General features: G+C 41.4%; 1 protein-coding gene across 7 annotated transcripts in view; it reads left to right on the forward strand.

Annotated features, from left to right (window-relative positions):
- The window catches only part of HEATR5A (HEAT repeat containing 5A), a 110,698-nt gene extending 95,246 nt beyond the window's left edge, over positions 1-15,452 (forward strand). For 6 of the 7 annotated variants that reach the window (XM_074996887.1, XM_074996893.1, XM_074996892.1 and 3 more), the window contains 7 exons: positions 767-894; positions 1,753-1,900; positions 4,367-4,639; positions 7,029-7,253; positions 9,684-9,838; positions 10,809-11,022; positions 11,262-15,452. In XM_074996887.1, coding sequence (XP_074852988.1) covers positions 767-894; positions 1,753-1,900; positions 4,367-4,639; positions 7,029-7,253; positions 9,684-9,838; positions 10,809-11,022; positions 11,262-11,566 — 1,448 coding nt within the window. In that variant the 3' untranslated portion in view covers positions 11,567-15,452. The remainder of the gene's footprint in view (positions 1-766; positions 895-1,752; positions 1,901-4,366; positions 4,640-7,028; positions 7,254-9,683; positions 9,839-10,808; positions 11,023-11,261) is intronic. The other variant, XM_074996894.1, reaches the window with a different exon arrangement.
- Positions 15,453-23,261: the final 7,809 nt, after the last annotated feature.

The raw sequence follows: 23,261 nt of genomic DNA on the forward strand, positions 1-23,261 counted from the left end.
TATTAAGCATAGTTTGTTAAAAATAACTTAACCTGCTTTTTGTGGTTAATTCCCAAACAGGCAAAAAGTTACAAGCCTGATTGTTGTAACAGGTCCCTACCCAAAATGTTTACAACTGAAGATTAATTTACTTAGGCACTTGGAAATACATGTTGGACCTCTCTGGTCCAGCACCTTCAGGACCTCACTGGTCCCAAACCAGAGTATTTGTCCAATCAAGAGAGGTCAGAGTCAGCCCCTCTGCTGCTGGACTCTGGCTCTGCTCCTGGCCATCAGCCACCACCATCAGTTGCCTGGCTCCAGCTTTCTGTCTGTAGCTGCGGGGTTCTCTGCTGCCAGCCCTAGGGCTCTGCTGCTGGCCCTGGATGGGATGGGCTTTTGGCTGCCAGGCTGCCTTTCTGACTCCACTCCCAGCCTTAGTCAGTCTCTAGCTTCCAGCCTGGCCACTGAGCTCTGCTCCTAGCCACTAGCTGCCAGCCCCAGGGCTCTGGCTGCAGTCTGCCAGATCTCTGATCCAGCCACATTTGTGGTCCTATTATGCCTGTTTTTCCCCTTTGAGAGCTACAACACTGGACCACCTGATGATACTGGACAACATATGTTGCTGGTTCAGAGAGTCCCAAACTAGAGAGGTTCACCCTGTATAAAAAATATCTGTGCTATTTGCATGTCTGATCAGCACATTGGCACTGTGTTTCTCTTGATTTACAAAATTACTTTGTTTGCCAAAAAAAGCTTATTTCTTGTTTTCTCCTCCTCTTTACAGGCATTAGCGTGGAATTCCTCTGCTCACCTCGGTCAGATGCAGCAATGGAGAACATTACCGCTTGCCTACATGCTCTGGAAGCATTTCTTGATGTTCCTTGGCCTAGGTCTAAAATAGGTGGTGATCAGGTACATGCTAGTTTAAAAAGGATGAGCTTGAATTCCAGGGTATCATGACAGTGTCTGGAATCGCTTACATCTCTCGGCTGTCCTTGAATCTCATGGATTTTTAGTTTGCTATTCTGTCATACTGATAGTAAAGGAACACAGTTAATTTTTTCTCTGCCTCTTGTAGCTCCTGAGACCTTTTAGGTCTCTCTGAGTGTGTTGTACATTGACCTCACCTAGAACTTCAGATTTTACATTCCAAACATTGTTATTTTATGCAGTGAAACAGTTTCATTTTAGATGTCAGATACCTGAGGTGACAAAATTAATGTGTTATGCATCTGGACTTTGGCAAAAACATTAGCTCAGAAGAGAAAAACTAAAGATTTTTCAGCAACCCCTAAATAGAAATGAGCAAATAAATGCAATGAGAGTACTGTTCACAAGGCTCTGACAAAAATGTATAGCCTCTGCCTAGAGTTTTATATTTACAAAGTTGACCGCCTATCTGCTTGTCAGAAATGACTTTTTACTCATATCTTAAGCAATGACTCAGTGGGATGGGCTGTCTAGGTGCAGTCTGCATAGGTATTTTGAAGACATTATATGGAAAGACATAGAAAGGAAAGTCTGGAGCTAGGAAGTAAATACAATGATACCATGTGGGTACTTTGAAGTGTCTTTTTTATCTCGTCTCACTCTGAGATGAATAAAAGTTCAGCATAGAGTATTATAAAGTCCAAGCTGCTGTTTTATGTTCACTGTATGTAGCTGTTACATTTTCAAAGCATAGCATACCTTTACATTGGACTACTGAATCTGTGGGTAATAAGTAAATGGATTTGAATATCGAGACTTTGAATATTTCTCTTCCTACAGGAGCTTGGTGTGGAGTTGTTGAATATTCTCCATCGACTGATACTAACCAGAGAGTCACCTGATATTCAGCTTGCCACTCTTGAAGTAGTTCGACGGATTCTTTTTGCAGCTCAAGAACATGTGAGAGAGAAGCGGAGAAGTGCCGAAGGTATAAATTGTGCTGTTCTACTGTATACTACATAAACTTTCTCCAACCAAACTTATTTTGTCCATGATTCATAAATTAGTGGCTTTATTTGTCAACAATCATAAGACGTCACTAATCTCATTGACTTCACTGGGAGCTAAAGATACTGGCTACTTTAGAAAATCAGGCCTCACAAGACAAAGTAGGCCAGTTGTGAAATGGTAATACAGGAGCATTCGCTTTTTTCTAGTGTGACAGTATAAAGCAGAGGTTTTTAAGTGATCGAGTTACTCATCCAGCTCCTAAAACCATTGAATACAGCTGTTAAATTAAGCATTTTCTCCTGCATTAGATATATCCCATACATAAGAACAGCCATATTGGGTCAGACCCAAGGGCCATGTCTTCTGACAGTGGCCAATGCCAGGTGCCACATAGGAGTGAACAGAGCAGGTAATCGTCAAGTGTTTCCTCTCCTTTCACCCATTGCCAGCTTCTGACAAACAGAGGCTAAGGACATGTCTTCTACCCATCCTGACTAATACCCATTAATTGACCTATTCTTCATGAATTAATCTAGCTCTTTTTTGAACCCTGTTCAAGTCGTGGTCTTCCCAACATCCTCTGGCAGGGAGTTCCACAGATTGACTGAGTAGGGCTATCCTCTGCACTGAATGAGCAAAAAATACTGGAGAAAAATATCACCATTGGCCTAAACACTCTATCATAGTGCTTGTGCACGGGGCCCAAATCCAGATTACATGCACATTCCTCACTACAGGCATTTCTTTACCTAATAGTTCTGATTTTGCTACTTGGATGATTTTAGGAGTCTGTTGCGTATAATTTCTGAGGTGTTTTAAAAAGTCGTTATTCTATTACATGGTATTGTCTTCTACTGTGGGTGGTTCATCATCAAGGTTGAACCTTGAGATCCACCTTAAAGATCTCTATAAATCAACAGAGAAACTGCATCTGCGCCCTGGACTATACTAGTGGAGGATGGGGTGCAGCTCACATGTGGGCTTCATAGTTACAATGCTGGCAGCAGAGGGATTCAGGAGTCTTGGGTTCCATTCCATGCTCTGAAGGAGAGCACTCTCTAATGGTGTCAGTGCCTACTACTGTTGTTGTTCCTCCTCCTCCTCCCCACAGACTTGTCTCTGTCTTACTCTTGTCTCATTCCTTGGGCTCCTCATCATAGTCCCATTCTTCCAGTCATCTTGCCTAGCAATTCCTGGTTTTGTCATCTGAGGTTCAGTTCCAGTCATATTGCCAACCTGCTCTCATTTTTCCTCTTGCTTGTTCTGATTGCTCTTCCTCCAATCCTGTTTACTCCACTGGCTGCCAGTCCCTGTTCTTGGGCTCCTGGTCCAGTCTTAGGCCCTATCCTTCTACTCCCCTTGGCCCAAGTTCCATCCTCACTGACTCTGTGTCCTAGTCTCTTTTTCCAGCTATTCTTAGTGGTCTCCCAGAATTCCTTGTAAAATTGGTTTAATTCCCCCAGTGCACACTCCCCATATCTATCCCTCACTGTTCCCGTCTCCTTCCTCAGCTTGTCACAGCTGTCGTTCCTCCAGTCTCCATGCCCAGTCACTCCTACTATCACTACCCCCAATAATTAGATAGTTTCTGTTTTCCCCTTCCTTCCAACCCAATTCTCACTGGGTGCTTTGTTCCAACCTATTCCATACCATCCCTCCGATCCAGATCTTGTCCCCACTTCACAGGGTGGCTTACTTCTCTGTGCTCCCTAAGTACCAGCAGGGAGGTAATTGAAAGCAGAGTGGAGAGAAGCCCCCTGCTCTCAGTTCCAGTGCTCAGGCCCCACTGCTGCCCACACAGCCAGGACCAGCAATTCTATAGGAATCATAGACTAAACTGGAAGGGACTTCAAGAGGAGTCATCAAGTCCAGTTTCCTGGGATAGCCCAGCTATGCCTCTGTAGCCTGAGGGTGGAGTACATGCAGTTATTCTGTCTGGGACACATGCACAGTTTGATTTCACATAGAAGCTGTGAGGGGCTGGAACATGCTCAGTGAGGACATTCAATTGCTGCAGTGATGAGTGGGAGCAAAAGTTTCTTCTGGAATGCATAGAGATATAAATATTCTCTCCCTTGTGTACATGGCAGTCAGAGCTCCCAGCTTGCCTGGCCTCTTCCTATTCTTCCCTTTGCTTTACTTAAGTAAATCCATCCCTTTTCCCCCTCCCTTGTAACTCAAAGAGCTCTAAGCGGAGCAGTATCTCTGTCTCCTGCTGGACAGACGAAGACCTGCCACATGCACTTGAGGTAAGTCCATCCTTATAAATTTTATTTCAAACTACTGTTGTCCCTCTAACAGAACTTTTAACTCTGTGCTGCACTAAAATTGAGTACCACAAAATTAGCTCCTTCTGGTATGGAAAAACTTCAAGAAGTAAATGTCTGTCAACCAAAAAAAACTACATGCTTAATGTCCTCCGTATTTATTCTTTTCGTTATAGTTGATGATGGTGCTGCAGAGAAGGAGACCCTGCCAGAATTTGGAGAAGGCAAAGACACAGGAGGACTGGTTCCTGGAAAGTCATTAGTCTTTGCCACGCTGGAGTTGTGTGTTTGCATTCTAGTGAGGCAGCTCCCCCAACTTAACCCTAAAGTAACTGGTAGCCCTGCAGTTGAAGCTGGAAAACCTCAGATGCTGTCAGAGAATGGCAGTAAATTGGTATCAGCGGCATTAGTTATCCTCTCTGACATTCCAGCTGTCTGCTCCCCTGAAGGTAGGATGTGATATCAGGAAGTGATTTGGTTACAGGGGAAGATTAAAGGAAAAGGTGATGAGGAAGAGGATGATAGAATACCATATTGTCACTATATAACTTTATTTTCTAGATAAATGTTGATGTAAGGTCTTGGAGATTTACTTATGAGAATTTTCTAACTTTTGATTGTAGCTTTTTTTAAAGAGAGCTGATTAAATACAGGAGCAGTAGTGTAAGAGAATAAAGCAGAACTGAAATATATTTCTACCATCTTTCTCCCATAAAACAATCCAATTAACGGACACATTTCATTTCATGCAGAAATACGTATGGTAGCAACATGTTTTTTACAGAGCCTCAATTTAGGAATTTATAGTACAGTCTTGGAAATGTGTCATATCATATCTTTGTTGAAAAGCCATCTTGTAAACTACGGAAGCACAAATTAGGAAGGTAACGTTTCTCTTTCTATGTCAGCTAAGCTTCATGCCAGACTTCATTTGTAACAGTCACCAAACCTTGTTAGATTCTCTTAAATATAACTTAATTATATATAATGGCTGTGTCTTCATGTGCTGCTTCTTCTGGAAGCAGATGATAATGAGGCGTGTAAATTTCCCACTCCTCATTCTTATATGGGCACGTGGTTCGAAGTTCTGAAGAAGCTCTTCTGGATTCCAGAATACACATGCAGACCTGCGGCCTACAGGGATCTTCCAGAAGCAGCAGCACATGAAGACACAGCCAGTATGTTTCTTATCTTGTTACCTTTCACTGTTGTTACCTTCATGCACCTGTAACCCAGCTTTTTTCATATGTTGCTGAGTTAGGTCTATTTTACAATCAGAGACCTGTCATTGCATTTCTGTAAAATATTATTCACACCTACAATACTACATAAACTATAAATACAGCTATTCCTATCCTTTGCATCTAGCAGCCTTGAAAATTGCCCCTTTCCTCACTCATTTGCCCTTCTCTATTAAGTCCTTGTTTTATAGCCACCAGCCTGCCAGCCCAAAGAGGAGATGATCTCCTTTTGGAAACGATCACCCACTCTCCTGTTTTATGATGAGGATTAATATTGGGTGGTCATAGTCTTTTGTTACCTTCAACCCAGTGACTGTCATCTTTCACAATGACAGAAGAGAGCTTGGACATAGCTTTCATAGGCTCAGAGAGGTCCTGACAGTGAGAAAAGTTAGTTTCCTCCTGCAGTTGAATTCTTCTCTCTGCTGTGTTCCTTGCTTTCAGCAATTTAGGGAGTTTGACAAGCAAATTACTTATAGGATCAGATTATCAAGAGATCAGGACATGGAACTGAACCCAGATCTCATGTATGGTAGTGCTTATGTGTGCTATAATCATAATAAATAGACGGGTTTGCTGATACTCAGTAACAGTTCTTCCTGAGTTCCTGCAGTTAAGCTTCAGAGAGGGGTTTTTTTGTTTGGTTGTTTTTTTTTTTTTTTCCTTTTAATGAAAAAGGGACAAGAACTTAAGCAACAGTTCAGCAAGGTATTTAAATACATCTTAGTCCATCTCTATTAAATAAAGCATTTAATAACATATTTAAGATCAGGTTCTGATTAAAGAACATGGGTATCGCTGTACTGGGTCAGACCCAAGTTTTGTCTAGTTCAGTATTTTGTTTCCAACAAAGGCTAGTATGAACCCACACTGTACGCAGATGTGGGATAACTAGCTCCCCATATTAGGAGTGATGCTTATCTGAATTTTTGTTAGCAATAACTAATATCATTTTGGATTTTATGCATGTTGAATATTTGATCCCTTTTTTAATCTTGCTAAAAATCTTAGCTCACTGACTTCCCTCAACACAGAGTTCAACAGTTAGTATGTATCACGAGAGAATTGTTTCCTTTTGTCACTTTTGTATTTGCCACCTTTTAACTTCATTGAAGGTCATCTAGTATTCTGAAGCAGACAATAGAAACCCCCAAATTACTGTGTTTATTTCATATGTTTTTACGTCCGTTGTTGTTTGTCTCTTTTCTGTAGTAAAGGTTGCAAATCTTTTCATTCTTTATATGCATGTTTCCCCATGGTTGTTGTCTTTCTCTGAACCTTCACTAATTGTAACTATTACATGATAAACTTCAGCTCTGTTTCAGTGAAGTAAATGAGCTTTTGACTTAAAGGTAGCCATTCAGCATCTCTTTAAGTAGACAGGCTGCCTCTACATTTGACATTAAAAATCACATGCTATTTAAAAATCTTTTTCTGGAACCAAAGCTTACAACAAATAGACGACTTTTAGAAATGATAAGTGTTTACATATAAAATGTAAAAAGGGAGTTGAAGAAAAATTATTTATGACATAACAAATGCTGGAAGTCTTTTATTTTACCCAGTTGACATATCATGCATTTATTTTGTCTCATAGGCAGCGTTTCAGTACTCCCTACTATCCTGTACCTAATTATTGGAGTCCTCAGAGAAACTGCCGTGAAACTGCCAGATAACCAGTTACCTTTGACAGTTGCTGCATCTTTACAAGCTCTTAAGGGGGTATTGTCTTCTCCTATGGCTCGAGCAGAGAAAAGCCGAATTGCTTGGACTGATCTACTTCGTAGTGCTTTAGTCACAATTCTTGACTGTTGGGATCCAGGTAATCCAGAGTTGAGAGGTGGATGATGAAAAGATGCTTGGAGTAGATAAAATTCAAAGATTCTAGAGGTTTCAGGTGGTGGCAGAAGAACTACTCTTTAAGATAACTTAATGTCTAAGGGGAAGCTTACTTCACCCGCATAGTCCAGCATTAATGTTCCTAAGTATTGCTCACTCTCACTTCTGCTACTTCAGTCTATAAATTGCAGTAGTCACCACAGTCTCTCCATGCCTCTCTTGTGGTGTTACAGTCACTAGTGTAGTGTGAAGAGAGATTTCACTGTTCCTTCTGTGGCTTACTGCTAGTCTCCACCCTTTCCTGTCAATTGTCCCAGCCTGGGTTGAACCAGTGCACCCAAAACGTATATCCACTGCAGCGATGCTCTCCCGCCATGATGGTCTCCCACAGAGCTGTGATGTGGTGTGAAAGAGTACAGGCTTATTCTCTGCACCAGGGCCACTGGTCGGAATTAAAACAACACTGATGCTGTCAGCGGGCATACCTTCTTTTCCTTTGGGTGCATCCTCACTGACAAGCAAGGGCATTTGCTAGTGCAGGCGAATGAAACTTATGCAGCAACCCTGTATCAGATTTGGCAAATCTTACTCCTTGAGTTTAATGTAATTATGTAGAAAAACAATTGTGTGTATATGTATTATATTAATTACAAAACTGTTCGGTAAAGAGGCCACGTGTATCAGAAGTAGAGTAGGCAAATAGGTCATGTTTAAAAATGTGTTCCTTAAATGTGCTAGCATGTTTTAATAATTACAATTTTTAAATGTGACCTGTTTGCTGAGCCTAGACAGGGGCTAGGAGTGGGGTAGTATATCTAGATATTTGATGAGAAAAGATTAATTTAATCCTTGGGCCCTTGATGCGTTTTTCCTCCGCTGTCTCTCCAGTTAGCAGTATACTACTGTTACAAGGACTGAGTGCAGTGTTTCAAGAGTAACTACTCTTGAAACACTGCACTCAGTCCTTGTCTAACCCTATCTCAGAGTATTACAGAGAGGGACTGTTAATTCTCTCTGCTCTGTGATGTTCTGATGCTAAACGGGCAGCTTAAAATTACACTTGCCCCCTTTTCATTTTTGTGATTTTGTTGTCTCCTATCTCCTGCAAACTCCTGTGTAACTTGCTACGTTATCACCCATTCACTCTGTTTTTCTCAACATCCCTGCTTTGTTTTTTCTTTTCCTCCTCTTTGACTGGTTTGAATTATTTAACTCCTTTCACACCCATCAAATGTTATTAGCTTTTATTTTTCAGTCTTTGTAGCATTTGATTTTCTGGCAATATTTCTTGCTCTTGTAGGTCTTTTGATATCACTTTTTCTTTCCTCATTAGTGTTCACAACACCTTTCAGTTCATCCATTATATGCAAATTTCTAACAGGCAGTCACTGTGTTCCAAATGGTTAATGAAAATGTTAAGTAAGCCTGGACTTACCACTGACTTTCTGAATACCGCTTTTCAATTTGATACATTGTTATCCAACACGACCACATTTTTAGTCTTCAATGGGTATGATGGCATTCCTCACCAAGCAAATTTTGAGTTAATTATGAGTGTGAGATTTCATGAAACTAAATTAAATGCTTTAAAATTCAATTAAATTTAAAATACTGCATTACCTGATCCATTAATTTTATAGTTCAGTTAAGGCAGTCAGTTTCCTGGCTCCTGGGAGTAGTGGGCAGCTGGAAGCCAGGCACTGTAGCACCTGTCAGTTTCCCAGCTTCCGTAAGTAGAGGGGAGCCAAGGGCCAGGCTGTCGCCTGGTTCCCAGCTCCCTACCATTCATGATTTCAACTCGCGTTATTGCAAGAAATGTGTAAGTCAAAATTGTGTAAGTCTGGGGTCTACTGTACATGAACTCAAGCTATGTCATTAATATAGCTGGAGCTGCTTATCTTAATTGAACCTTCCCCTTTAATGCAGACCCAGCCTCAGTCATCTTTTAGTCAGAGGGAAGGTGGTAAGACTCAAAAAGTGAGCTGAGCCTTAAACGTAGGCTAAGGAGAGTCTTCCTGCATGTTATGGGTTATGTGGTGAGAGCCCATTAACCCCCACTTAAAATGTGTGGTATGCAAGTATTGCAAAAGCAGTAGTGCCCTTTGCTGTGTCAGGTTTAATAAAGTTGCAGCTTGCTACTTAAAATCCATCCCTATGTACGTCTTCATTTGTTTCTGTGTCCCCCTCAGTTCCCAGTGGTTTTAGATTCTTCTGAAAACAGTTGTATCAACACATGCAATGCACAAAAGAGAGAATTTCCTGATTAGAGAATTAATCTGCTTGCAGCATTGTATAATTCCCTTCATATATAATATTGAAAATGCTTCAGGAACACCCTTCACATCACTTTAGAGCATTAGACTTTGCACTGTTACTTATTAAATGTGAATGTAAGAGACTGTTTTATCTTCAGTAGGTGGAGCTCAACGAGAACTTGATGAAGCCAGCCTGCTTACTGCCATTACAGTATTTATTTTGTCTGCAAGTCCAGAAGTTACTACCATAGAGTGCCTTCAAAAGCGTTGTATTGAGAAGTTTAACATTGTCCTTGATTCGAAAGATCCTGTAGTAAGTACTTTTCTAGTTAGGGGGGAGTGATACTGCAGTAAGCACTTTACTAGTTAGGGGGCAATATTTCATTTAGAAGCATGGATAAAGTTGTTCTAGAACATTTTCTCCTGAACTTTTCACTGGACCTCACTGAAAGTGTTGATTTTTGAAATATTTTTTTGTTCTGTCCCATTTTGCTCTTTTTGTATTTTAAAGTACAATTTTAACCTAGTTCCCCAGACCTCGTGTATCTGTGCTGTGCCTTGCTTTTGCTGCTATTCATTAAAATATTTTCTATACAAAGTATTTTTCTGTATTGTTTCACCATCTGGGAAATAAGAACCCCACACTTGGCTATATAAATAAGAAAGTTTATAAATAAGAGAGTCTGATTTTGCAGACACTTCCTTAATTTTCTGTGTGCATTTATTTTAGACATTAAAACAATACACTAACAGATCATCTGTTTTGACACTTTATCTGTACTGTTGACCTGAAGCAGCATATTAGGAGGATTTTATTCTTGTTTCTTACCTGGTGGAAATATAGCACTATGACCGTAGTTCATCACATTGAAAGTGCAGCTCTAAAGACAATACTCCTTTGGGCTTTTGTTAATTTAATAGTAGTTCCCCAAATGTTGACAACTTGGGGCTACATCTAGATGGCAGGCACTACTGCGGGATACGTTTGTATCCTGAAATAGCTGCCTGTGTCTAAGGAATACGCCCATTGTCTCAAAATAGTTTTCAAGATAACAGGCACGCTCTTCTGGCATCCCTGTACACTTCATGGCATGAGGAGTACAGGGATAGGTCAAAATGATTAAAAGTTTCTCTTGCCATGTGAATTTTCAAGCTTTTATATCCATTCTTTGGTATAAAACCTTTATCTTCAAAATTATTCTACGCACCAAGGGTTCTGACTTGTTGTTTTAAGCAGAGTTTTGTTAACCTCCATTATTGTAACTGTAACTTCTCCTCTTTAGGTCCAGCTTAAGTGCTACCAGCTTCTGCTTTCCATCTTTCAGTATCCCAACAGTGCTGTCTCATACCCTTACATTCATTCTTTGGCACCATCTATTGTGGGGAAATTGCAGGAAACAGAAAAAACAAAACCTGAGAATTATGCTGAATTGCAAGTCATTCAGGAAGGAATAAAAGTGGTAGCAGTTCTCATTGCCCTCGCTGAGGAAGAGGATCGTAAGTCTCTCAATGCTGCATGCCCTTCTAATGTCTTAAGTGGCTGTGGGGAATCAGCTACGACAAAATGTATTCTCCCACCACCACTATAATTTTTAACAAAATTTAATTATTAGTTACGCTACTTAACAGTGCGGCTTAGAAAAGTGTTGATTCTCTACGTGAGTTTGAGTACTCTTTAGTGTTTGAAAATGTTTACAAATTATTCGATGTCTGAGAATTGTTTTTAATTTTCATAGGTGCTTGTTTGGTGGCCTGCTTCCTGCCCCTCCTTGTTTCCTTTCTGTTGGATGAGAATGCTCTGGCGTCAGCCACAAATTCATCAAGAAATCTACATGAGTTTGCTTTGCAAAAAGTTATGCAGATTGGTCCACAGTATTCATCAGTTTTTAAAAAAGTAATGGCTTCTTCTCCATCTATGAAAGCCAGGCTTGAGTCAGCTGTAAAAGGCAATCAGGAAAGCATCAAAGTCAAAACAACACCTAAACATGCAAGGAATCCTGGGAAAAGTTCAAGCATTCAACTGAAGACCAACTTTCTCTGAAGTATTTATTTCTCAGAAGTATCTTAAGCACTTTGATAATATTGCACAAAAGTCCCGTTTCATTTCTAATTACAGTAATCAGGAAGAGTTGGTTTCAGTTTTAGCTCAATTTTGACTTGAAAGCCAGATGAGTTTTTAAATAAAACTCTTCAGAGATTTGCTTTTTAATAAATATAATTGATTTCTTAAATTTGCCTGAGCACTCACAGTAAAACTTAACAAAGTTAATATAAACTGTACAATTACATGAATAAAATAAAATCTGAGAGACCCGTGCATTTCTGATATCAATACAGACAATACAACGTAAATATATTCAGGAACTGGCCATTTTTATTCATTAAATAAAGTGAATTATTTTCGGCAGTACTTACTTAAAACAAAAGTTACTGTGATTACTGATTTTGGATTTAACTGGGGCGTAAGTTTACTTGCTGTTCGTAGTCTTTCCTAAGTACTAATTTAACATACTGCATATATTAAATGCCCTTATAATTCTTAAGGTAAATTATTGTTGAACTTGGATATTCACCTGCATTTAAGGCAATAAACTCTTGAGCTGTCCAAGATATAGCAGTATAGCACTGGCTGTTATATTACAGCTTTGTAATGCCTTTTGACTTAGGCCCCAGTTTTGCAGGGACTTGCAGTGTGGGAGTATTGTGCTTACAGTTATGACACATGTAAGTGTTTGCACAACTGGTGCCTTATTGATTAATATAATGCCTCGCTTTTCAGGATATCCTTTTTGGTTTAACTTTATATTACGCTAGCCAGACAATTCAAACTTGCATATCCTGAATGGGACAGAAGTTTTGATGCACTGTGCCTCTGATTCAGACATCTATCAGGATGCATCTGTTTCATGATCTTCAACTGATCAAGTATCCATACGTGACTCGCACTAATATGCAGATCTTTGCAAGAGGCTTGAAAATGTTTGAAGTTTACTTATTTTGTGTCAAAATACAACAAACTTAAAAAGTGCTAACAATTTTTATCAAGGAACATATTTTAATATAGAAAAAATATTAAAAATGCAACAGCTATCAAGTATTTTCTAGTGGATTGCCTTTTTTTGCTTTTGTGCCAGTATTAACTCAGTATATCAAATACTGTCAAAATGAGCATAGTATTTCCGTGTTAAAAATTAATCAGGAAAAAAAAAGCATCTACAGAGCTGAGAAACACACTGTGACTCAGGAAAAGCATGATGTACTGTATTTTATTATAAAATTTGTATATAAATACTATTGTAAATTGTACAGAATTAACCATTTGATCAAAATTCTAACAATTCACTTTTCTAATTCACATAAATAAACCTAATTTTCTTCAATTACGTTTGTTTCTCATTTTATCTGATAGAAAGACTTGCATTTGTTTAGAGTTATTTTAAAAATCCGGTGTTCCTATCAGAACCTGTGTAGGCATATTTATTATGTGTAAAAATGCAAACAGAATAACTCATAATTAATGGCCAGTGAGAGTTTTAAAAACGTTTTTGTAATGTACTCTCTCAGGTGTATAGTGGGAACACTTCTAGAACACCGCTAACCTGTTCCTGAGAAGGAAATGAACTTGGGGATTCAGACTGACCCAAACTTTAGGAGCCAGGCTCTCTTTCGGCTCTCTATCTTTCAAGTATCTTTAGGGGCCAGGCATCCTTCAGCTCCTATATTCATTTGAGCACCTGGCACTACAACCAGAGTTCCATGAACTATATGGATTGAAATGCCCTCTGTCCCCATGCCCTCTGTGATAAGGCATTGTGTGACTAGAATTTGGTTGTGGTAAGCCTGCCTAGGGGGTGTGTAGGGGACAAAGGCACAGATGCCCTAGGGCCCATATTTCAAAGGGGCCAGTAACTCTGGCCACTATAGCTTTGAGCCCCTTTGAACTGCTGTGGCGGAGCCACTTCTGCACAGCTCATGTGGTGTGGGGGGAAGGGGGGCAGAGCAGCACCAGTCTGAGCAGTGCTAAGGGCTAACTGCCCGAGGCCCTTCCCTTCCACCATTAGCCCCACCCCTTTTGGGTCAGAGCCGGGCTCCCCTCCCACCTTGCCCCAGAGCCCATGGTGGCTGTTGGCCCCACTGGGTGGTTCCAGCCAGAGTCTATCTGTCTTTGCAATACAACAGAGCAGTTTGAGAAATGTAATATGCAGGGCAGCCATAATAGTAGTTGTAGTCAGGGGCAAGACATGGTGACAAATAAGGAATATATTTGTCTATTCCCTACTGTGGGTTTGAGACATAAGTAGGGGCCCTTTTTCCCCTCTCATCTATTCTGTCAGTGAAGAAAAATAGTGACTGTAGAGTCAAGAATGATTATTTATCTAAGAATTTGTACTTCACTTAGGCTATGTCTACCCTAGCCCAAAGCTTCGAAATGGCCATGCAAATCTGCTGTTAGGAATAAGGGCATTTTGAAGTTTCCAGGGTCCTTTCAAAAAAGAGCCCCATTTGGACGAGCCGCGTGGTGGCAAGCCACGGCAATTTTGAAGTGCTGCAGCTGCCGGCATGCTAATGAGGCACTGAATATGTATTTCAGCGCTTCATTAGTAAACTTTGAAATAACCATTTGCGTGACCATTTCAAAGTTTTGGGCTAGTGTAGACACAGCCTTACTGTTGTAGTATGTGAGCTTCTAGCAACATTATTATCACTATATATAGTCCGATTAATTATTTAGTTCCCTCTTGCCTTGCCCAATGGAACAGGGATTTTTTCATCCATCTCTCTTTCTCATAGAATCACAGAAGATCAGGGATCACAGGAGGTCATCTACTCCCATCTCCTGCTCAATGCAGGACCAACCCAGCTAAATCATTCTAAAACCTCTAAAGCTGGCAATTCCACAACTTTCCCAGGCAATTCATTCCAGTGTTTCACCACCCTCTTAGTAAAATAGTTGTTCTTAATATCCAGCCTAGATCTCCCTCACTGCAACTTGAAACCATTGGTTCCTGTTCTGTCATTTGCCACCTTTGAGAACAGCCTCTCTATCCTCTTTGGAACCTCACTTCAAGGTAATTGAAGGCTGCTATCAAATCCTCCCTCATTCTTCTAAGAGCAAATAAGCCCAGTTCCCTCAGCCCCTGCTCATATGTCACATGCTCTAGCCTCTGAATACTTTGTTGCCCTCTGCTGGATTCTCCAGTTTATCCACATCCTTTCTGTAGTAGGAGGCCCAAAACTGGACACAATTCAACAGATGTAGTCTGATGGGTGCCAAGTAGAGGGACATAATTACACCCCTTGATTTGGTAGCAATACTCTTACTCATGGAGCCCAGTTTGCTACACTCATCCCTCATTTAATGAGTACTTTACTCACAAGTAATTGCTAAAACAAGGGACATACATACCTACCTTTGTTCACTAAGTGAGTAAACTTCCCCTGCTTATATGAACCAGCCACGGGGTCCTTGGCTGGAGGCAGGGAGACCTGCAGCTGGCTCCACTCAAGTCGTGGGTCCCTGGCTGGGGAACGGGAGACCCACAGCCCTGTGGCTGGCTCTGTTCCAGCTGTGGGGTCCTTGGCCAGGGGGCAGGGAGACCCACAGCCCCGTGACTGGAGCCTTCTCTCTCCCTTCCCTCAGACAGGCAGCTGTCTGTGAGACCTGTGGCTGGGTGGAGAGAGAGAGAAGGCTCTTAGCCTGGTTCCCTCCCCTGCACTGGCAGGAACATGAAACTGACCAGCCATGAGCTGATCAGTTTCCAGGTCCTGCAAGCCATGGGGAGATTGGAACCAGCCTGACCCTGGTTCCCAGCTCCTGCCACTCTGTGAGCCAGGAAACTGACCAGCCCTGGTGGTTTCTGGCTCCCCTCCCCTTGCAGGAAAATTTGAGTTATGCAGGGGTTGGAGGAACAACCCAAGTAACTGGAGGGTTTACAGTATTAGCCCCCCAACCGCCCTGCAGACCTCATTCTCAGTCATGTTTTAACCCCCACCCCAGGTCCCAACCTGCCCAAGCCTTAAACCCGCCTCAGCAGCCCCAAACCACCCCCAGCCTTAGACCCCCGCCAGCAGCACCAAACCACCTCCAGCCTTACAGCCCCTCAGCAGCCACAAACTGCCCTCAGCCTTACACTCTCCCTGCAACTCCAAACTGCCCTCAGGCTTACACCCCCCCCCCAGCAGCCCCAAACTGCCCCCAGCCTTAGACTCTCATCCCCCACATCCCTAAAAGGCCCCAGCCTTAGACACTCCTCCTCCTCCCACAGCCTCTTCACTGGGGCTGCTAGGCTGGCTGGTTCCCCCAACCCTCCTGCTCCCAGCAGGTAACAGTCTTTAAAACCCATTAACAGAAGTGTTAAGGTTTCAGCACCTAGGCATTAGGTAATTGCTATCCCTAGTGCTAGCTGGCATCTCCAGCAGCTCTATCTCTATTGATAGATATCTGCCTGAGGTAGCCATGTTAAGAAACTGCAAATGTCTTCTTTAACAGCCACATGCAGCTGGAAACTGCCCAGCTGGTGACCTTTAACAAATCTAGTGGGACCCATAGGTTGGGAATCCCTGCTCTACATACACAGATTACCTCCTATTTCTGGTGCCAGACTATTCAAATACATTAGAAAAGTACCTAAGCGCAACTGGTTCATGTCAAGTTACAAGCACTTGGAACGAATTGGAGACTTTTACATGTATTTTAATGGGCATTTGGTGTCACGAGTTTTTTGCCTATGAGCAGAAATTTGGGACCCAGTTGTGCTCATATAGCGAGGGATGAGCGTATCATCTTTCTTGTCAGTAAGGGCACAAGGTTGACTCATATCCAGCTTCTCAATTATTGTAATCTCCAGGTCCTTTTTGGCAGAAACACTACCAAGCTAGTTAGTCCCCAGCCTGTAGCAGGTGCATGGGATTCTTCTGCCCTAAGTGCAGGACTCTGCACTTATTCAGAACCTCATCAGATTTCGTTTGGCCCAAATCGCCAGTAAGTGTAGGCTACTCTGCCCCCTATCCGTGCCCTCCAGCATGTCTACCTCTCTTTCCATCTTAGAGTCATCCACAGACTTTCTGAGGATGCAAATCAGTGCATCAACCAGTTCATTAATGAAGATGTTGAACAAAACTGATCCCAGAACTGACCACTAAGGTACTCTGCTTGACACCAGCTGCTAACTAATCATTGAGTCATTGATCACAACTTCACAGTCTAACCAGCTTTCTATCCACCTTATAGTCCCTTCATCCAGGCCACACTTCTTTAACTTTCCAGCAAGAATGCTCTGAGAGGTCATATCAAAAGCTTTGCTAAAAATCAAGGTATAAAACATCCATTGCTTTTTCCCATATCCACAGCTCCAGTTATAAACTTATAGGAAGCAATCAGGTTGATCAGTCATAACTTGCCCTTCTTGAATCCATGTTGACTGTTCCTGATCACTTTCCTCCAAGTGTTTCAAAAATGGTACGTTGAGGACCTGTTCCTTGATTTTTCAGGCACTGAGGTGAGGTTGTAGTTCTCCAGAGCCTCCTTTGCCTTCTTGAAGATGGACACTATATTGGTCTTCTTCCAGTCACCTGGGACCTCCCCTGCTCACCAAGAGTTCTTCTTTCTGGAAAACTACTTGAGTAAAAGTATGAACTTGTTAAATCTTGATTGAACTCAAGTATCTAAAAGACAAAAGTAGCCATCCTTTGGAAATCCATGGCTACTTCTGGACACTTGAGTACAATCAAGATGTGCTGTTTTCTCACTTTCACTCAAGTAGTTTTCCCAGAAGGACCTTTTGACTTTTACTTACTTACATTTTCTCCCAAAGTAGCTGTACTTTTATTCAAATAACTTTTGGGGTACTTTTTCCCCTTGTGTTCCAGATAATACACAGAGAAGTCTATTATGTCTGTCTATGTACTTTGGGGAATCTGCAGATGAAGGGATGGGATTCTGTGACTGAAGTATTTGGTTAGTAAGGAGCTGCATCTATTATCCTTAGTGAGGTAAATTATTCAATCCATTTTCATTTTAAGGTACTGCATAATACATCCTCAATTACAGCATCAAAGAACAGTAGGGTTTTAAAATCTGTTTTCAAACTGAAACTAAATGTCTTCCACTGTTTATATGCAGTGTTGTAGCCATGTTGATACTAAGGTATTAGCGAGACGAAGTGGGTAAGGTAATATCTGATTGGACAAACTTGCGTTGGTGGGAGAGAGATACTTTGGAGCTTATGCAGAGCTTGTTAATCATATCACTGACATTGCAATGTGCTTTGAATAACTATTCAGGGTTACTTTGCTTTTTGAAAGTCTCAGCTGATAGCAGGATATTGTTATTTATTATGACATCAATGGAAGTTTTTGATTATAGGACTCTTATGTGCATTTTCTATATACAGCTCCTGCACTCTGAAAAGCAAACAGTAGAAAGTTCTCTGAAAGGATGTGAAACATTTCTGTTGGAGGTACGTGCCAGAGAGTCTGGATCCTGAAATACTTATCCTGATTTACAACTAAAAATATGACTGATATATAATTTGAAAATACAAATGATGCCTTTAACTCTCATTCCATTCCACATGAAATATATGATAAAATCTCAGGCAAACAAGTTAGTTACTGACACATCCATATTTTACAGAACAAGCAGTTATGTGGCACCTTAGAGACTAACAAATTTATTGGGCCATGAGTTTTTGAGGGCAAAACTCACTGATTTTAATGGGAAGCCAATACTTTGAAGATACTACTGGGTTTTTCCCTTGAAAGCTTATGACCCAATAAATTTGTTAGTCACTAAGGTGCCACAGGACCGCTTGTTGTTTTTCAATTTACAAACTAATATGTCTACCCCCCGAGACTTTTTATCCATATTTTATTTAAATTGTGCCTAAATGAGGGTTTAAGAGAGAAACAATTCAAGCTATTGCCACCAGAGTTATCTAAAGAATTCAAGTACAAATGTAGGCAGGAAAACTCACTCACTTTCCTCTATATTTTACCATATGGCTGTAGTGAGTGAGCAGCTGTGACTGAAATGGTCACATTGCCCAAAGCATAAGTCAAGTTTTTCTGCATCTGCCCAAATTTTCCAAATCATTCTGTCTGAAACTTTGTTGACTGAACAACAGTGACTTGCTGTGGTAGAGTTTACAGTAAATGTTGCTTGGTTTGACGGGAGTCCAACTGTAGTAGTGTGGCCAAGGGGCGGAGGGAATGAAAGCTTGTTTCCAGCCACATTTTCTACTCATTCCTGTTCTGGGGCCAGCCAATTCGAGTAATGCACTGTTCCTAAAGCAATGATTTGCAGCCTCATTTGAAGGGGTGCTCAGAAATGCCACCATGTTATCTGTTTCCAGCCAGTCTAATACAGATGATGAATAAAAGAAGTGAGGCTCTGAGCTCTCTGCCTTCTATCTAGATTCTTCCCCATGACACTGCGGACTAGGGAGGATGTATCACTCACCCAGTAGCAGACATAGGAAGGGAGGAGTAGGAGGAATAGAAAAATTGTCATTCACGTCTGCACTACAGAAGTGCTCCTTAGCTGAAGAGTGATGAAGCTGGAAAGCAAAATGGGCAGCTGCTACTTTAAAGTTACCCAACTCTTCATATTTTTGGAGCAGCTACTTGTCCAGGCTGACTGTTCTCTGCTGCCATCACACAGGAAACCAAGAAAAGGAAATTAAGTGCCTGGCACTGCAAATGGGAATACTTACAATTTTTAACTGTCTCCCCTCTGTTCATGCCTTTGGCTCTGTTTTCTTCTTCTTCTCAGGTACCACTTGCCACATTCCTCTTAAATTTCCTTCAGAGTGATGATCGTTCTCTAGCTCCCCTTAAAGAGCAGACAAAATGTGATCACCATTTAGAATCTTCGACAGCATGAAGTACCGTGTCCACAAAGCTAAGTAACTCAAGCTAATGATGGATGCACCAATTGTTGATCCCCCAAATTAATAAGTGAACAATACAAAACAAGTGAGATTAATGCATCAGGAAATGTCATTGTGCCCCAGACAGCTACACACTGTGTACGTGACCCTTCTGGTGGCCAGTCCCATGCCCCAGCCAGGCCCCCACCCCCATAGAGTGCACCCAGCCAATGCTCACCAGCTGTTTCCCCTTCTGGCACTGCTGCATGTCTGCATCCTGCTCTGCCTCTAGCCCAGCCTCTCCAACATAACCAAGAAAAGAGAAGCGGCAGTTCTCGAACGACTCGCTAGACTGGTTGGCTGCCAGTTGGTGGGTGCCCACACAGGGGTAGCTGGAGCCAGCAGGTAAGGCAAGAACAAAGCTGTCTCAGCTCCAGCTAGGGAAGGGGCTGGAAACTGCATGTGCAGTGCGGGCACAGCATGGGGAAAGCCAAGAGGGAGAGCTTTCCACCCGCTGAGGGTGTGCCTTTCCAGTTAAAGCCACTGCATGTCTGCTTGGTGTTTAGTATGTTAATTGCCCTAGGAGGCAGAGAAGGAATTGCAGCTGGGCCAGCCCACACATATAAAGAAACTAAGCAGTCACCTAGCGCTCTAAGCTTCAAGTGCCACCAAATTTAGGTGGAAGTGAAATTTTTTCCTCTATTTTATAAATATATATTATTTTATCTGCTATATATTTGGGAGTGTCTGATCAAGGACTCTTAAATGGTATGCATTAGGACCACCTAATTTGGTATACAGCTTCCTCTTATCACACCTTAAAGCAAGCTCAGGGTTTGGTTGTGCCAGGACAGTGGGATGTGCCTGCACTGGGACTGCGTCCCACAAAACCATATAGAAATGAGATTCACTATTCCTCTGGGAGTGCCCCAACCCCCAGCTTCCTACCTCCCAGGTGTCCTATAGGGAGGTAGGAAGGGGTTGAAGCTCTTCCCTTCACCCAGTTCATAGAGAAAAATTACTGCCTGTTCCCCTTTGTTAGGGAGCAAAGGGAAGGTACAGTTTGCTACATTCCTTGCTCTGGCTGGGGAATGCAGGGGCAGATGAATCTGGACCTTCCCCAGCTGTGCCTGCTGGAGCTGCAACATCCAGGGAGAGGCACTTCTCACCTGGCTCCAAGCTGATGTGTTGAGAGAGGGCGGGGGTAGGCCTTTGTCCCTGGTGCAACCTGCATCCTGAACTTCTCATCCCCAGCCCCAAAACAGAACAATGACTTAAATGAATAGTGTCCATTTTCATTTTTTTTCCCCCCACAAAAAAGCGTTAAGGACTGAAGCAATGCCAGGTAAATCTAGTCTCTTATGAATGAAAGCATCAGATATTGTTCTTGTAAAACAGTGCATCATTGCCCTGTCAGAAGTGGAGTAATAGTGATTTCAAATTGTCTAGCATGGCTTTGTATGTAAATACAGCTAAAAGGTGTGATGGCACAGCTTCATAAGAGCAATGCCTGGATTTGCTGCATGCGGCAGGGAGTGGCAGTTCAGTCATTCTCAGCAGCCCAGGGTTGGCCAGTCATACAGTTGAGTCAGTGTTGCTCACCACTTAGTGAAGGCCAGTCAGCAACCCACAACAGCTGTTCTGCTGTGTTATGAGCCCTGATCCCAAAGATGCTGTGCCCATGAAGAATTTGTATTGAGCTGGCTTTGCAAAAATTGGTAAGAGGTTTTAACAAGATTGTAAAAGGAAAATCACAAGTACCTGTGAGATAGTGTATTTACTGCAGACTATGACTGCTAAAGTGATAGTAAAACCCTGATTTACTACTTGAGCCATTAGAGATTATCTTGATGTACTCACGGAAGATGGACAAAAAAACAAAACCAAAAACCAAGCACTTCCGTAGCATCTTAAAGACTAACAATTTTATTTATTAGGTAATGAGCTGGAAGAGGGGTGAGGTCCCAGAGGCTGGAGAAGGGCAATGATAGTATTGATCTCTAAGAAGGGGAACAAAATGGACCCAGCAAATCACAGAACAATCAAACTACCTTCGATAACCAGAAAGATACAGGAACAAATTATTTATCATTGGGTAAGCACTTGGAGGTAAGAGGGAACACTAGGGAGTTGTCACGAGTAAAGCATGCCAAACAAACTTAATACCCTTTGATAAGGCAGCTGAAGCCCAAAAGTAACAGGAAAGCATTTTATGTTTATATATATATATATATATATATATATATATATATATAAATAAAATTTTAGCATGGGTTTTGACATATTCTTATGTGATATTTTCATAAGCAAACTATACATACCAAGTGGGTATACATCGAAAGATTATCGTCAAAGAATAGTTATCAATGTTCACTGTCAAACTGAGAATGCATTTAGCGGGCACCAAAAGGAATCTGTTCTGGGTCCAATAATATTCAATATGTCAGTAGGTGACTTGGATAAATAGAATGGTGGATGTGCTTGCAAAATTTCAGAAGAGTAGCCATGCTAGTCTGCATCTGCAAAAACAAGACCACTTTTGGCACCTTATAGGCTAACAGATTATATTGGAGCATAAACTTTTGTGGGCCAAGATGAAAGACATCTGACGAAGTGCGGCTTTGCCCAGGAAAGCTTATGCTCCAAAAAATCTGTTAGTCTATAAAGTGCCACAGGATGACTTCTTACAAAATTTGTGTATGATACCAAAGTGGAAAGCATAGCAAGCAATTTGAAGACCAAAATTAGAATCTAAAATGGTCTTGACAAATTGAAGAATGGTTGTGAAATCAACAAAGATAACGTTCAATAAAGCAAACACAATGTACTTCATTCAGGAAGGAAAAATTAAATGCACAACTACAAAATGAGGAGTAACAGGTTAGGCAGTAGAACTGCAGAAAAGATTCTGGGGGCTCTAGTGTATTAGAAAGTGAATATGAATCAACAATGTCATGCAGTTGTGAAGAGAAAGCTAATATTCTTGGGTGTGTTAACAGAAGTGTGCCATGTATGTTATGGGAAGTGATTGTCTCACTATATTTGGCATTGGTGAAGCCTTAGCCAGAGAAACGTCCGGAGGAGAGCCAACAAAAAGGATACAAAATGTGGAAAACCTGATCTAGGAGGAAAGGTTTAGTCCTGAGGAAAGAAGTCTTCAAATATAAGGCCTGTTATAATGTCATTTGTTCTCCTATGTATTCACTGACTTGGACCCTTTTCTGAGTGAACTGCAAACTTCAAAGGCACTAATTCAATATATAACGCATACTTCTCTGTTTGAAATTTTGCACCCAGTGAACTGTCTGCTGTCTTTTGTGATTAAAATGATAGCTCATGCCAACAGGACTGCATTTAGTACAAATCTCTTTATTTGCTTTTAATCCCCATTTGTGATTGAAGCTCACTGTAATAGAGGGTAAAGCAACACTAAACGTAAGCGGGAAGTATGAGTATATTGAGCCACTAGGCTGGCTGCTGCTGTCTACAGAAAGCTGCTTATGTTTGGTACAGAATAAGAAAAAAATAGCATAGGGGTCCAACACTGCTGTATAGTTGATTCAGGCATGTGTCCAATATACAGAAGCCAGAGCATCTTAGAACTGTCTGATTTTTTCATCACGTTAAGTGTGCTGTGGACATGCAAAATAGTAAATGGGAGTCACAGTAGTACATGAGTGCAGCTGTCTTCAAACTCTTTTGTTATGAGATATTGGAGTACGACTCCCTGTCTTTACTAGTATTTTGTAAAATTACCTAAGTTGAATCTTTTCACCTTCCGCATGTTTTGTTGCATACTTGAAGCAGCAAGATGGCATGTTAAACCCACTAATGGTACTGTATTTGATGTTCAGATTTTGGAAACAG

The sequence above is a fragment of the Carettochelys insculpta genome, chromosome 6, assembly GCF_033958435.1.
Source record: "Carettochelys insculpta isolate YL-2023 chromosome 6, ASM3395843v1, whole genome shotgun sequence".
NCBI classification, from domain to species: Eukaryota; Metazoa; Chordata; order Testudines; family Carettochelyidae; genus Carettochelys; species Carettochelys insculpta.